We start from the raw sequence: 16,144 nt of genomic DNA, 5'->3' as shown, positions 1-16,144 counted from the left end.
ACGACAATTTGTTTATCCGTTCACTCATTGAGGGACTTTTGGATTGGTCCACTTTTCTGTGAATGCTGCTGCTACAAACATGTATACACATACTTGTTTGAGTACAAGCATTCTCTTATTTGGGGCACATACCTATGAAATGAATCTATGCTTAACTTTTTTGAGGAACTGCCAAACAGTTTTCCACAGCAGCTTTATATTTCATTTTATATTCCTACGAAAAAAATGTATGAGGGTTTCAACTTTTCCACCTCATTGCCAACATGTTTTTTAAAAAATTATAGCCATCCATTATAAAGGATGTGAAGAGGCACCTCATCATGGTTTTGCTCTGCATTTCCCTCATGAAAAATGATGTTCAGCAGCTTTTCATTTGTTTTTTGGCCATCTGCATATCTTCTTTGGAGAAAAGTCCACTCAAGTCTTTTGCCTATTTTATAACTGGGTTGTCTTTTTGTTGTTGAGTTGTAAGAGTTCATGATATATTTTGGATGGCAGATCCTTATCAGCTACAAAACTTGCAAATATTTTCTATCATTCTACAGGTTGCCTTTTCACTTTCTTAATAACCTCTTTTGATGCACAAAAAGTTTTCATTTAGATGAAGTCCAATTTATCTTCTCTTTTGTTACTCATGTCTTTGGTGCCTAAGAACCAATATCTAAAAACACTGACAAATCCAAGGTCATAAAGATTTATCTCTACGTATTCTTCTCAGGGTTTTATGGCTTTAAAAACATAAAAATGTTATTTTTAAATCATAAAGTTGGCTGGGCACAGTGACTCATGCTTGTAATCTCAGCACTTTGAGAGGCTGAGGCAGGCAGATCGCTTGAGTTCAGCTTGAGGCCAGCCTGGGCAACACGGCAAAACCCCATCTCTATTAGAAAATATGAAAATTAGCTGGACATGGTGGCATGTGCCTGTAGTCCCAGCTACTTGGGAGGCTGAGGTGAGAGGATCATTTGAGCCCTGGAGGTTAAGGCTGCCGTGAGCTGATTGTGCCGTTACACTCCAGCCTGGTGACAGAGAAAGACCCTGCCTAAACCAGAACAAAACTGTAAAATCTACAGAATATTTTTAGTTAATTTTTGTATACAGTTAGGTCTTAGGAGTCTAATTTCATTCTTTAGCAGGAGAATATCCAGTATTCCCAGCATCATTTGTTGATGAGACTATTCGTTCCTCATTGAACGTTCTTAGCATCCTTGTGGAAAACCAACTGGTCATAGATATATGGGTTTATTTCTGGACTCTCAAGTCTATTCCATTAATCCATGTGTCTATCCTTATGCCAGTACTACTTTGACTACCCTACCTTTGTATTAAATTTTCAAATCAGAAAGTATGAGTCCTCCAACTTTGTTCTTTTTTTACAAGATTGTTTGGCTATTCAAGGCCACTTGCAATTCCATGTGAATTTTAAGATCAGCTTTTGCATTTCTGCAAAAGTCCATGGGAATTTTGATAGGTTTGATAGGACTGAATCTGTAGGTGATTTTGGGTAGTAGTGACATCTTAAGACTTCCAATATACAAATATGAGATATATTTTCATTTATTTATGTCTTTATTTTGACAGATGAGTAAACATTATTTCAGTTTTCAGAGTACAAGTCTTTACCTTCTTGGTTAAATTTATTCTTATGCATTTTATTCTTTTGGAAGCTACTGTGAATGGACTTTTTTTTCTTAATTTACTTCTCTGGTTATTCATTACCAGTGCATTCTTCTACTTTTAACCTACCAAGATCTTTGTATTTAAAGCAAGTTTCTTGTAGATATGCTTTGACTTTTTATCCAATCTTATAATTGGTATATTTAAAATACTTACATTTAATATAATTATTGATATAGTTGGAATAAAATCTATAATCTTCCGAGTTTTCTATTGGATCCACTTACTTGTTCCTTTTTTCTTTTTCCTGTCTGATCAAATAATTTCTTAAATTATTCAATTTTATCTCTGTTATTTGCTACCTAATTTTATATATATATATATATTTTAAATTTTAGGTGGTTTCCCTAGGGTTTATAAATACACATTTTACTGTTCCGCAAAAACCACAAACTTATTCCTTGATAAAGGCCTTTCTACCAGGTGTATGTTCTATCTGGAATGTTTCTTCCCAGATCTTCAAATAGTTTCCATCTTCACATCACTAAGACTCTGGTCAAATGTTAGCTCCTCAGGGAAGCTCTCCAAAACTAGCTTACCTACAGTAGCACCTGCACAAACCACCTCTCCTCTGCTTTATTTTTATTTATCATCACCTTATTACCACCTGAAATTGCATATAATGTGTCTCCCCAACTAGAACACTTCATGTAATAACAGTTTTCATTTTTCTTGTTTACTATTATTGTATCCTCTGCACTTAAGACAATACTTTGCACATTAGTTTTCAAATAAATATATGAATAAGTTCATTCCATTATAAGATTACCACATATAGGACTAAGGAAAATACAAAGTGCTTACACAAACTGAACCTGATATATTTACAATAAATTACAGAATAAAGAAATAAGTTATCTTTCCCATGACTAAATTAGCCGCTACTTATATTTGGAGAAGAGGAGAAAGAGAGGAACTGTAAACAAAATCTGGGTCAAAAAATAACTATTTAAATGTCTATTTGATACAGTCTTTGCATTGAAAGAATTTTAAAGTTAAATATTTGAACCACAATGAGATACTACCCTACACCTACTAGGATAGCTATTACTTAAAAACAAACAAAAAATAGAAAATAACAACAGTTGGCAAAGATATTAAGAAACTGGAACCCTTGTATGCTGCTTGTGGGAATGGAAAGTGGTACAGTTGCTATAGAAAAGTCTGACGCAACCTCAAAAAATTAAACATAAAATTACATATGATTCAGCAACTCCACTTCTAGGTATATGCTTAAAAGAATTAAGAGCAGGAACTTAAACAGATACTTATAGGACAATATTCATAGCAACATTATCCACAATAGCTAAAAGGCAGAAATAACCCAAATGTCCATCAACAAACAATTGGATGAACCAAACGTAGCATATACACACCATGGAATTTTATCAGCCATAAAAATGAATGAGATTCTGATACATGTTACAATGGTGGACTTTGAAAACATCATGCTTAGTGCAATAAGCCACACACAAAAGGACAAATATTGTGTGATTCCACTTATATGAGCTACCGAGAATAGGCAAATTCATAGAGACAGAAAGTAGAACAGATGTTACCAGGGGCTGGGAAGATGGGAAAAGATTATTGTTACTAGATACAGAGCTTCTGTTTCAGACAATGAGAAGGTTGTAGAAATGAACAGTGGAAACAGCTGCACAATATTATAAATGTACTTAATGCCACTGAACTGTACACTTAAATGGTAAATTTTAAGTTGTGTATATTTTATCACAATGAAAAAAATCAGACACAGCAATCCCACTGCTGGCTCCAAAAGAAATAAAATCAGTATGTTGAAGAGTTATCTGTACTCCTACATTTATTGCAACACGACTCACAAGAGCTAAGATATGGATTCAACCTAAATATCCATCAACAGACAAATGGATAAGGGAAATGTGGTGTGTATGCACAAATACTATTCTTGGGGAGAGGGTTCAAGATGAATGACTAGAGGTGTCCAATGCCAGTTCTCTTTAGAAAGAAGAACCAAAGTTACAAGTGAATAACCAAAACGTGAATAGACTAACAAGCAGAGAATGCTGGAGGCTAGTAGAGAACTCATGAGAAGCAGCTGGGGCACAGAAAAAGAAGGAAGCAAGAGGCTGGCAGAGATCTGCTAGGAACCCGGAGGGACTTGGTATCTAGTCAAAAGGGTAGGTGGGAGTATTTGGGCTCCTCTTTCCCCTGTGACAAACCACTGGTATCTGAACTGTCAGAGAGCTCCTCCCCCCCAGAAACCCAAACACTGGTGTGGGCAGTGATCTGGGGACTTCTTGAGGGCACTGCACCAGATTACCAACTTGCACTGGGTTGCTCACTCTGCCCCCAGACTTGACAGGCAGCGATAGGGTGCTATACTGGGAGCACAGCCATCATGGGTCTGTGTGCTGCCCAGGGAACCTCAGCCTTTGTGTCTCCACATCACTAAAACCCCATAGACATTCCTTGGCATCTGCTCAAATTGTGGCAGCAGCAAAGGGATGGCTGGACCAAGGGAGTTGCAGGGTTCCTTGGCAAGTGCTGCCCTGAAGAGAACAACAAGTATTGCACACCAAGGGAGCGGTCACTGGGACAAAGAAAACTAGAACACATACTTTCCTGTGCCCAAGAGCTCACCACCTATGGACTGTGAGTGAGTGTGCTGTTTCCAGCAAAAATGTGGGCACTGTGCTTGGCTCTACAAAACTTTTCAAGTATGATTTCATCCTGGGGGCCAACCTGGTTTGAGTGCTCAGACCCAGGCATGGAGATGGGGACTCCTTCCCACCCCCACTGCTGTAGGCATAGCCATGGCTGATCCCACAGGAAACTGGCATGGGTGCATCAGAGGACAGACTTTCTGGGGCAGACAGGGGTGACTGTGGTCTTACTGGCAATCAGTCCACCATATCTAAGTTTGCCCAAAAGGTGGGACTCCCTCCCCCTCTCCATACAGAGCAGCAGCGTTCCTGCAAGGGAGAGAAGAAGAGTCAAAAAGCTGTGTGTTCTGAATTGAGGGAGAAGACTCCAAAACAAAGACATTCTGGCAGCAAGCCATGGGCAGTCACCTTTTAAGGCTCTCAGGTACATTGCAGCCTAGAGATAAGACAGTGGTGTCTGACCAATTTGAGTGTTCCAAGTATGGGGACAGGGGCATGACAGGGAGGGAGATTACATTCCTGCCTGCCCAGGCTATGGAGCTAGGGTGCCTACCTGCCTCTCTGCAGAGACCTCAGTGTACTTACCAGGAGCTTCCCTGCCGCTCCCTTCAGGGCTGCTGCTTGTGCTTGCCATTGGGGAATCCAAGGGAAGGCTTAGCTTTCCATCTCTGCCCTGACTTGTCCCCTGCTAGGGGGTGAGCAGAGAGCTCTGGCCACTGTACATTCCATAGCCCAGCCCATTGCCTGAAGCAACAGAGAACTTTCCCCAGTAAACAAAGATCAAGCACCTGCCCATCTGCTTCTGTTGCAGCAGGCTCTTACCCACGACCACCACCACCTTTCCTGAAGGTTGAAATGCACAATCCAGTAGAAAACCTGCTGACACAAGTGCACAGTGCTGGGAAATGAGATAAGATTCTTGAGACTTCCGCCATCCCAGCCCTGCAGGAAGCTGTGATACTGCTCACGCACCCAGTACACTGCTACTACAACTAGCATTTGAGAAAACCACCACACAAAGGCTATCTATGTTCAAAGAACTCATACAGAGTTTCTGCCAAGGAAGCACCCAGAACATACATTACAGTTACATCCTTCAGAGGAAAAAAATTCCTGTCCAAATGAAAGTAAATTCAAAAATAAGAAGAAAAAGGCAGTTTCTCCATATGAGAAGGAAACAGCCAAACAATTCTGGAAGTATACAAACAGTGTTATGACGCCCTCAAAAGATCACATTAAATCTCTAGCAATGGATCAAAACCAAAATGAAATCTTTGAAATACCATATATAAAGAATTAAAAATACTGATTTCCAAGAAGTTCGATGACATCTAAGAGAAAGTTGAAAATCAACACCAAGAAATCTGAAAATCAAGTCTGGAAACAAAAAATTCATTGAAGAAATTATAAAATACAGGTAAAAACTTTAACAGACTAAACCCAGGAGAAAAAAGAATCTCAGAGCTTAAAGACAGGTCTATTGAATTAGTCCAGTCAGACAAAAATAAAGAAAAAATGATTTTCAAAAATGAACAAAGCCTTTGAGAAGTATAGGGGCTATATAAAATGTCTAAACCTACAAGTTACAGGTATTCCCGAGGGAGAAGAAAAGGCAAAAAGTTTGGAAAACCTATCTGAGGAAGTAACTGAGGAAAACTCCCTAATCTTGCTAGAGATTTAGACATCTAAATAGAAGATGCTCAGAGAACTCTAGGAAAATACAGTGCAAGAAGGACTTCACCAACACATATAGTCATCAGACTAATGACAACATGAAGGAAAAAAAAGTCTTCAAATCAGCAAGAGAAAGGTGTCTAATCACCAATAAAGGAAATCCCATCAGACTAACAGCGGACATATTGGCAGAAACTTTACAACCCAGAAAAAAAAAAAAATCACAATCCCATTTCAGACTTATTAAAGAAAAAAAAAACCTGTCAACCATGAATTTCTCATCCTGCTAGAATAAGCTTCATAAATGAAGGAGGAAAAGTCTTTCCCAGACAAGCAAATGCTAAGGTAATTCATCACCATTAGACCAGTCTTACAAGAAATGCGCAAGGGAGTTCTAAACATGTAAACAAAAGATCAATACTCAACATCATAAAAACAGACAAAAGCATAAAACTTACAGGTCTTATTAAAAGGATGATCCAGTAATATGCTGCTTACAAGAAACCCACCTAACACAGACTGAAGGAAAAAGGGTGGAAAATGATATTCCACACCAACAGAAACCAAAAGCAAGCAGGAGTAGCCACATTTATATCAGATAAAACAGACTTTAAATCAACAACGTGAAAAAAGACATGGTCATTTTAAAATGGTAATGGGACAAAGTCAACAGGAAGATATAACAATCCTAAATATATATGTACCTGATATAGGAGGTACCCAGATTCATAAGACAACTACTACTGGGGCACATGTTCTCAGGACATCCTGAGACAGTGCCTTGGAAACAAAAATAAATAAAAAGAAAAAGAAAAGAAAACCAAAGAAAAACTATCTAAGAAAAGAGACAGCAATACAATAATAGAGAAGGATTTCAACATCCCAATGACAGCATTAAAAATCACTGAGACAGGAAATCAACAAAGAAACACTGGACATAAATTGGACTCTAATAGACATTTATAGAACATTCTATTCAACAACCATAGAATATACATTCTTCTTAACAGCACATGAAATGTTCTCTAAGACAGACCATATTTTAGCTCATGAAACAAGTCTCAATAAATTTTTAAAAATCAAAATCATACCAAGTATCTTCTTGGACCACAGTGGAATGTAACTAGAAATTTATTCCAAGAAGAACTCTCAAAACTATACAAACACATAAAAGTTAACCTGCTCCCAAATCATCTTTGGGTCAGCAACAAAATTAAAATAGAAATCTAAAAATTTTTTGACACAAATGACCATGGAGACACAACATACAAAAACCTCTGGGATACAGCAAAAGCAGCACCAAGTGGGAAGTTTGCAGCATTATATGCCTACGTAAAAAATAACCAGAAAGATCACAAATTAACAACCTGGCATCGTACCTCAAGAACTAGAAAAACAAGAACCCAAAGCAAGCAAAAGAATACAAATAACAAAGATCACAGCAGAACTAAAGGAAATTGAGAACAAGAACAACAAAAATACTAAGGATCAAAGAAATGAAAAGTGGGTTCTTTGAAAAAAATAAACAAAATCAATATACTGCTCAACTAACCAAGAAAAGAGAGAAGACTCAAATAAACAAGTGATTGGAAATGAAAAAGGAGACATTACAACTGATAACACAGAAATACAAAAGAACAGAGACTACTATGAAAATCTCTACACTCACACTAGAAAATCTAGAAGAAAGGGATAAATCCCTGGAAACATAAAACTTTCTAAGGCTGAACTAGGAAATCCTAAAAAGACTAATAATGAGTAGTGCAATTAAATCAGTGAAAACAAATCTCCCAACAAGAACAAGCAGCCCAGGATCAGATGAATTCACAGTCAAATTCTACCATACATACAATGAAGAACTAGTAACAATTCTTCTGAAACTCTTCCAAAAAACATCAAGGAGGGACTCCTCCTTAACTCATTCTATGAAACCAGCATCACCTTGATATCAGGGAAGGATCCACAAAAGAACAAAAACTACAGACCAATATATCTGATGAACACAGATGCAAAAATCCTCAACAAGATCCTAGCAAACCAAATCCAGCAGCACATCATAAAGATAATATACCACAATCAAGTGGGTTATATTGCAGGAATACAAAGATTGTTCAACACAAATAAATCAATAACTGTGATTCACCACATAAACAGAACTAAAAACAAAAACCGTATGATCATCTCAACAGATGCAGAAAAAGCACTTGATAAAATTCAGCATCTCTTCATGATTAAAAACAAAAAAACCCCAACCAAACAAAAACCAAACATAGGCCAGGTACATCAGCTCATGCCTGTAATCCCAGCACTTCGAGAGGCCAAGGCAGGTGGATCGCTTGAGCCCAGGAGTTCAAGGCCAGCCTGGGTAACATGGTGAAAACCCATCTCTACAAAAAATTCAAAAATTAGTGAGGCATGGTGGTCTGTGCTTGTAGTCTCAGTTACTCAGGAGGCTAAAGCAGGAGGATCACTTGAACCTGGGAGGTTGAGGCTACAGTGAGCCATGACTGTGCCACTGTACTTCAGCCTAGGTGACAGAGTGAGATCCTGTTTCAAACAAGCAAACAAACAAACAAAAAAAACTAAAAAATCTAGGTTCTCCTTGCATTGTTACAAAGAAATACCTGAGGCTGGATAATTTATAAAGAAAAGAGGTTTAACTGGCTCATGGTTTTGCAAGCTGTACAGGAAGCATGGCACTGGCATTTACTTCTGGGAAGGCTTTTGCTCATGGAGGAAGACGAAGCAGGAGCAGGCACATCACACAGTTAGAGTGGGAGCAAGAGAGAGTAGGGGTGGGGGTTGCCACACAGTCTTAAACAACCTGATTTCTCAAGGACTCACTCATATGAGGACAGCACCAAGCCATGAGGTCTTTGCCCCCATGATCCAAACACATCCCACCAGGAACCACCTCCAATAATGAGGATTACATCTCAGCATGAAACCTGGAAGGAAGATCCAAGCCATATCATAGGCATTGAAGGAATATACCTGAAAATAATAAAAACCATATAAAACAAACCCACAGTCAACATCATAATGATTGGGGAAAAGTTGAAAGCACTCCTCTAAGATCTAGAACAAGACAAAGGATGCTTACTTTCACCACTCTTACTCAAAATAGTACTTACAGTCTTAGCCAGAGCAACCAGGAAAGAGAAAGAAAGAAAGATATTCAAACTGGAAAAGAGGAACTCAAATTATCTGTTTGCTGATGTTACAATCTTATACCTAGAAAAGCCTAGAGATCCCTCCAAAAGGCTCTTAGATTTGATAAAAGAATTCACTAAAGTTTCAGAAAATCAATGTACAAAATCAGTAACATTTCTGTACACCAATAACAATCAAGCTGAGATACAAATCTAGAAGTAAATTCCATTGACAACAGCTACAAAAAAATTTAAATACCTGAGAATACAGTTAACCAAGGAGGTGAAAGATCTTTGCAAGGAAAACTTCAAAATACTGATGAAATACATTGCGGATGACACAAACAAATGGAAAAAAATATTCCATGCTCATGGATTGGAAGCATCAATGTCATTAAAATGACCATACTGCCCAAAGCAGTCTACACAGAGTCAATGTATTTCCTATAAAAATACCAATGTCTGTTTTCACAGAGTTAGAAAAAAAAAATCCTAAAATTCGTATGAGACCAAAAAAGACCCAAAACAGCCAACGCAATCCTAGGTAGAAAGAACAATACTGGAAGTATTGCATTACTTAACTTCAAATTATACTACAAGGCTATAGTAACCAAAACAGCATGGTACTGGTTTAAAAACAGACACACAGATCAATGAAACAGAACAGAAAACCAGAAATAAATGCACATACCTACAGCCTCCACAGATCTTCAACAAAGTTGATAGAAACATACACTGAGAAAAGGACACCCTATTCAATAGATGTTGCTGGGAAAATTAGCCATATCAAGAAGAATGAAATTGGATTCATATCTCTCATCATTTACAAAATTAACTCAAGATGGATTAAAGAGAAGGAAGAAAATATGGATTAAAGACTTAAACGTAAGACCCAAAATTTTTAAAAGTGTAGAAGAAAACCTGGGAAGAACCTATCTGCTGATTGGCCTAGGCAAAGAATTCATGACTAAGACCTCGAAAGCAAATGCAACAAAAACAAAAAGAGACAAATGGGACTTAATTAAACTACAAAGCTTCTGCACAGCAAAAGGAATAATCAACAGAGTGAAAAGACAACCTACAGAATGGGAGAAAATATTTGCAAACTATACATAAGACAAAGGACAAATATCCAGAATCTACAAGGAACTCAAACAACTCAACAGGAAAAAAACAAAACAAAACAAAAAAAACACTTCATTAAAAAGTGAGCAAAGGCCATGAACAGATGTTTTTCAAAAGAAGACATAAAAATGGCTAACAAACATATGAAAAAAAATGCTCAACATCACTAATCATCAGATAAATTAAAATTCAAACCACAATGCAATACCATCTCACACCAGTCAGAATGGCTATTAAAAAGTCAGAAAATAACAGATATTGGTGAGGATGTGGAAAAAAGAGGACACATATACACTACTAGTGGGAATGGAAATTAGTACAACCTGTATGACAAATGGTATGGAGATTTCTCAAAGAACTAAAAACAGAACTGCCATTCAATCCAGCAATCCTACTACTGGGTATCTACCCAAAGGAAAAATCATTATATCAAAGATACCTGTACTCATACATTTCTCGTAGATTTATTCACAATAGCAAAGATATGGAATCAACTTAAGTATCCACTGATGGATGACTGAATACAAATATTACTCAGCCATTAAAAAGAATGAAATTATGTCTTTTGCAACAACATGGAAAAAACTAGAGGATATTATCTTAAGTAAAATAACTCAGAAAGTCAAATATTGCATACTGTCACTTATAAATGAGAAATAAATAATGTATACACATGGACATAGAGCATAGAATAATAGACACTGGAGACTCAGAAAGGTAAGAGGGTGAGGAGGGGTGAGGAATGAGAAATTAACTCATGGATACAATGTATACTATTCAGCTGATGGTTACACTAAAAGCCCCAGACTCCACTACTAGGAAACATATCCATGTAACAAAATGCACTTGGATCCCCTAAATGTATAAAAATAACACTATTTAGCCATTTAAAAAAATGAAATTGTCATTTGTGACAACATGGATGAACCTGGAAGATATTATGTTAAGTGAAATGAGCCAGAAACAGAAAGACAAATACCACATGATCTCACTCATACGTGGAATCTAAAAAAGCTGATCTCATAGAAACAGAATAGAATAGTGGTTACTAGGGACTAGGGAGGGGATTGGGAATATGATGATGGGAAGAGAATGGTCGACAGGTATGAAGTTACAGTTAGATAGGAAGAATAAATTCTGGTGTTACATTGCACAGTAGAGTGACTATAGTTAACAATAACGTATATTTGAAAATAGCTAGAAGAGTGGATTTTGAATATTCTCACCACAAAGAAATAAATGTTTGAGGCAATCAATGTGTTAGCTAATTACTCTTATTGGTGTGTCAATTAAAAATAAAACTTTCAAAAATCATCAAAAAAGTGAATAGATATGCTAAGTGAAAGAAGCCAGACATAAAAGTTACATACCTTACAACTCCACTTATTTGAAATTCTAGAAGAGGTAAAACTACAGTGAAAGAAAGCAGACAAGTTGCTGGGGTTGGGGGGTGGTGAACCATAAAGGGAATGATAGACATATTATCTGTTTTGATTGCGGTAGTGTTTCACAACTACACACATTTCCAACACATCAAGCTTCATACTTACATTTGATTAATTTTATTACATGTAAATTATACTTTAATAAAGTTAATTTTAAAAGTGAAAGAGACCTGAGAAGGTCTAGCCCTATTTAATCATTTAGGGGAAAACACACACACACACACAAAACTGTCTTTGAGTATACAAGATCACACAGTTGGCAAAACAGGACTAGAATCTAGTTCCATAAATAAAATCCAAAGCTCTTTATATCATATAAATTGCCACTATTTAGCAGTAGGGAGTGGTGGTGGTGGATGCCTATATTGGTAACTCAATACCTCCTGCTGGAATACAGATTTAAAACCCCTATTCTGAAACTCTGAAGAATTCATAAAGTGATATTAGGGAAGGCTATAATCAAAACACTGAGCAACAGATGTTCACTTTCTATCAGTAATATGCTCATTCATTTTATTCTGGCTATGTTTGCTTACCAAGTTAAATTTTTTACTATCAACCAGCATTCTATCCCTTTGATATACATCTATCGATTGGTCTCAATATTTGAAAAACAATGTAAAAAGTTTAATTCATGATTCTAATGTATTATGACTGTAGCTTATGCTAAATGCAAACAATACTTAGTTTTCTTTTAAAAATCACATTGAAGTAACTTATTTCAGGTAAATTCCTAACATAATTCCACAATTGTTTTTTCTTTTGAATGCTTTGATATTATTGACATTTCATACAAAAGCGGAGCAAAATATGAGTTCCCTTCTTTTTAGTATTATTTTATCACTCTCCTATTCATTTTTCTTAGCAATCTTCAATGACAGAAAAAAAAAAGATGTTTATGGCTCCTTCAATTGCCAATTTTTCTTTTTGCTTTTGGTTTTCTGATTTTTCTGTACCCAGATGATGATGCTATGTCTTAATTTTACTGAATAAAAAGAATGTCCTACTCTGCAGTCACTCTATTTGCCTTCCAGATCTGCATAGAGTTCTAGGATGAACACAACTTTTTCTGCTTACTTATTACAATGTAGTGCCTAACTGAGGATGGAACACTGAAACAAGAAATAATATGTTTTCAAAGATAAACAGTTGGCTTTTCTTTTACCCTCATATTCCTGATTAAGATCACCCTAGTCTGAATTTGCCAATGGAAAATGTCTAAGCTGCAAAAGATACCTGAGGCTAGATGTACAATTAGTAGTTGTTTCGTACATACCCTAGGTTGATTAAGATAATTAGAAACACACTCTAGGTTAATTAAGATAATTTTTAAAGGGTTAATCTTTTTCATCTTTGCAACTTCTCTCCCTCTGAAATAAACACATACACCTTAACCCATAATTCAATGTCTTGATGTAGGAAGTCTAAGCAACAGTATTTCGTAAGACACAAATTGCCACGTTGCCAAAGCTTTAAATGAGATAACCACATATATTCTGCATGTTGGGTAATATTTCATCTGCACAATGAACAAAAACTAGCTGAAGTTGGGATTTAAAAATTACTGTTAGCAAAATGACAGCTATTATGAAAACAGATTTCTAAAAACTTAAAAGCAATTCTGACATACACTGCTTATTTACCATTACTTAAAACACAGTGTAAGGAAAGAAAATATTACCTATTTCTAACAAAACTATGTAGACAGAAAAAAAATTAGAACAGGAGTCCTTAGGCCACAATAAGACCCCTAAATATCACAGAACATAAAATTGTATAATTTAAAAGTTCAATTAAAGTTGAAAACAAAGTTATTTAAAACAACAGCACAGAATCTGTGCTATGAGAAAAAAAAAATGATTGAAAGGAAGGGGGATGAGAAAGGTGAGAAAAGCACTACCAGACTCCTTACCCATTGTTGTTGGTGCTGGAGCTTCCTGATGGTATTTTCAGCTTGCTCCAGCTTAGCACTGGCCTCATCACTCTGCTGTTTGATGGTGGCCAACTCCCGTTTTATGAGGTAGTTTTCCTCAGCCTCCTGGGCTCTTGTCACTTGTCCCTTAGGACATAATTTTTTTGTGTGTAAAGCAATTTAGGATAGATTCAAGAAAGACTGCCTTTGTGAGGTTTAGTTATTTACTTTGACATGTTAAAAAAAAAGTCACCTCAGCGAATAGAACAGCCTAGGCAATCATTAGCTAGCAGCTTGTTATTGCTCCAGCAAACTTTGGGAAACTAAATGAAAATTTCACCTGACAAGAACAATTCTTCTTTCAGTCAATAACAATTTAATTCATGCAATATTACTGAGTTGTACATGCAGGACTAAAATTTTCAATGAATAGTAGTTAATTTCACAGAATTCACTTATTGCCACTTTGAAATAAATACTTAAAAAAAATAAGGTTAGCTTTAAAACGTGCAAAAATAAACCAAGATAACATTTCGTTATAAAAAATTAAATTTATACCCACATACACCACCCAAAAAATTATTTCTAGAAAAACGCATGTAAAATTGCATGCATTAAAATATGAATTTTGAGGTTTAGGACTTTCCTTAGAAGTTAGAGAAGATGTTTAAAAGAACTAAAATAAAACAAAAACTATACCTGTATCAATCTATCTGCCAAGGAAGCACTTTCCTACAAAAGGAAAAATTCAGATAGAAATATAAGAGAAAGAAATAAAAGTGATAAAATTAGGAAAAAAGAAACAAATATATGCAAATTCCATCTACTTTTCATTGCTAATTAAAATGGACATCTAAATTTTAAAATCATTTTTTACTGAATGTGTTTTTATTTTTAAACCTTAAGAAAAAAATATAAACACAAGGATAGGTGGTTGAAAATCATGTGTTTCCTGAAGATACCAAACACAAAGTCCAAGTGGTTTTTCATTACCTGCAACAAGCACAGTCTTCTGTTTGTTTGTTTGTTTGTTTAATAGAGACAGGGTCTCACCCAAGCTTGAATGCAACGGTATGATCACATAGCTCATTGTAACCACCAACTCCTCGGTTCAAGGAGTTTATCCTTCTGCTTCAGCCTCCTGAGCAGCTAGGACTACAGGTGTGTGCCACCATGCCCAGCTAGTTTTAAAATTTTTCGTAGAGATACAGTCTAGCCATGTTACCCAGGCCAGTCTTGAACTCCTGGCCTTACGCAATCCTCCTGCCTCAGCCTCCCAAAGTGTGGGGATCATAGGCGTGAGCCACTGCACTCAGCCAAATATTTCTTCTTCTTTTTGATGTATTTACATCTTTTAGACTTAATCCATATTGTCAACTCACTTATATGAAAGGGAGAAGGAATTTGAGTAAGCAATTCCACTTAAAAAGTGTGACAGCAATTTGCACAACAGCAACTTTCAAAGAAACAAAGCAAGGAAAATATGACAAATAAAATTAATGAGCTAAACTTAAACGTTAGCAACAACTGAGAAAGTATACCTTTTTATTACAGAATTCAATTGATACATAGTATTTATAGAATTCTAAGTGCTAAGTGACACACCTGGGCCATCTAAGCCAATAAAAAAAGGAACTTAATTTTCTAGAAGCAAAATCCAAACTTAACATTTTCTTACAGCATTGTTATCATTCCAAAGGTTCAATGAAATACTATAATGCTTTTTCGGTTTAAACGTCTTACTCCAAAGATTTAAAAAAAAACAAAAACAAAAAAACACCAAGACGACGCACATATTTGATTGTAAGCTAGATATTTAGTGGGAAAAAAGAGTATATAATTAAAACAACTTAAAAGCAAGCTCAATCTTCCTGTGGAGTCACCAAAAGTAGAATTATTCTCATAGCAACCCTAACATGATGACAGAAAAACAGGGAAACTATTTTTGACTTAATATGATGTATCTGCAATTATTATCCAACAAAGGCAGACATGTAATAAATATCCTGTCCTTATTATGCACTTCTATTTAATATGAAATCATCAAAACTTTTCAAACCAATGACAAATACTACAAAATATTCATATTTCCATTTATTTATTTCTTGAATATTTATCTGTAGATTTTCAGGGAAGATTTTAAGATCCTTGGCAATATGATGAGGGGTATGTTTAAATCTACTTAATCTCATCTCTAGTTAAAGAAAGAAAAAAGCGGTCAGGCACGGTGGCTCATGCTTGTAATCCCAGCACTTTGGGAGGCCAAGGCAGGCAGATCACAAGGTCAGGAGATCAAGACCATTCCTGGCCAACATGGTGAAACCCCGTCTCTACTAAAAATACAAAAATTAGCTAGGCATGGTGGCACACGCCTGTAATCCCAGCTACTTGGGAGGCTGAGGCAGGAGAATCACTTTAACCTGGGAGGCAGAGCTTGCAGTGAGCCACGATTGAGCCACTGCACTCCAGTCTGGGCAACAGAGCGAGACTCTGTCTCAAAAAAATAAAATAAGA

The 16,144-nt window shown here is 36.2% G+C and overlaps 1 protein-coding gene across 6 annotated transcripts in view; it reads right to left on the bottom strand.

The window, feature by feature from the left end:
• Positions 1-16,144, bottom strand: part of EVI5 (ecotropic viral integration site 5) — a 272,724-nt gene that overhangs the window by 130,187 nt on the left and 126,393 nt on the right. For 4 of the 6 annotated variants that reach the window (XM_073008577.1, XM_073008575.1, XM_007977947.3 and 1 more), the window contains 2 exons: positions 14,330-14,362; positions 13,631-13,777 (listed from right to left, as the gene is read on the bottom strand). The exons of 1 other annotated variant lie outside the window; for it this stretch is intronic. In XM_073008577.1, coding sequence (XP_072864678.1) covers positions 13,631-13,777; positions 14,330-14,362 — 180 coding nt within the window. The remainder of the gene's footprint in view (positions 1-13,630; positions 13,778-14,329; positions 14,363-16,144) is intronic. One more of the 6 variants, XM_073008578.1, reaches the window with a different exon arrangement.

This window comes from Chlorocebus sabaeus, chromosome 20 (assembly GCF_047675955.1).
Source record: "Chlorocebus sabaeus isolate Y175 chromosome 20, mChlSab1.0.hap1, whole genome shotgun sequence".
NCBI lineage: Eukaryota > Metazoa > Chordata > Mammalia > Primates > Cercopithecidae > Chlorocebus > Chlorocebus sabaeus.
Note: the sequence above shows the minus strand (reverse complement) of the source record. Positions and strands in the feature narration are given on the sequence as shown.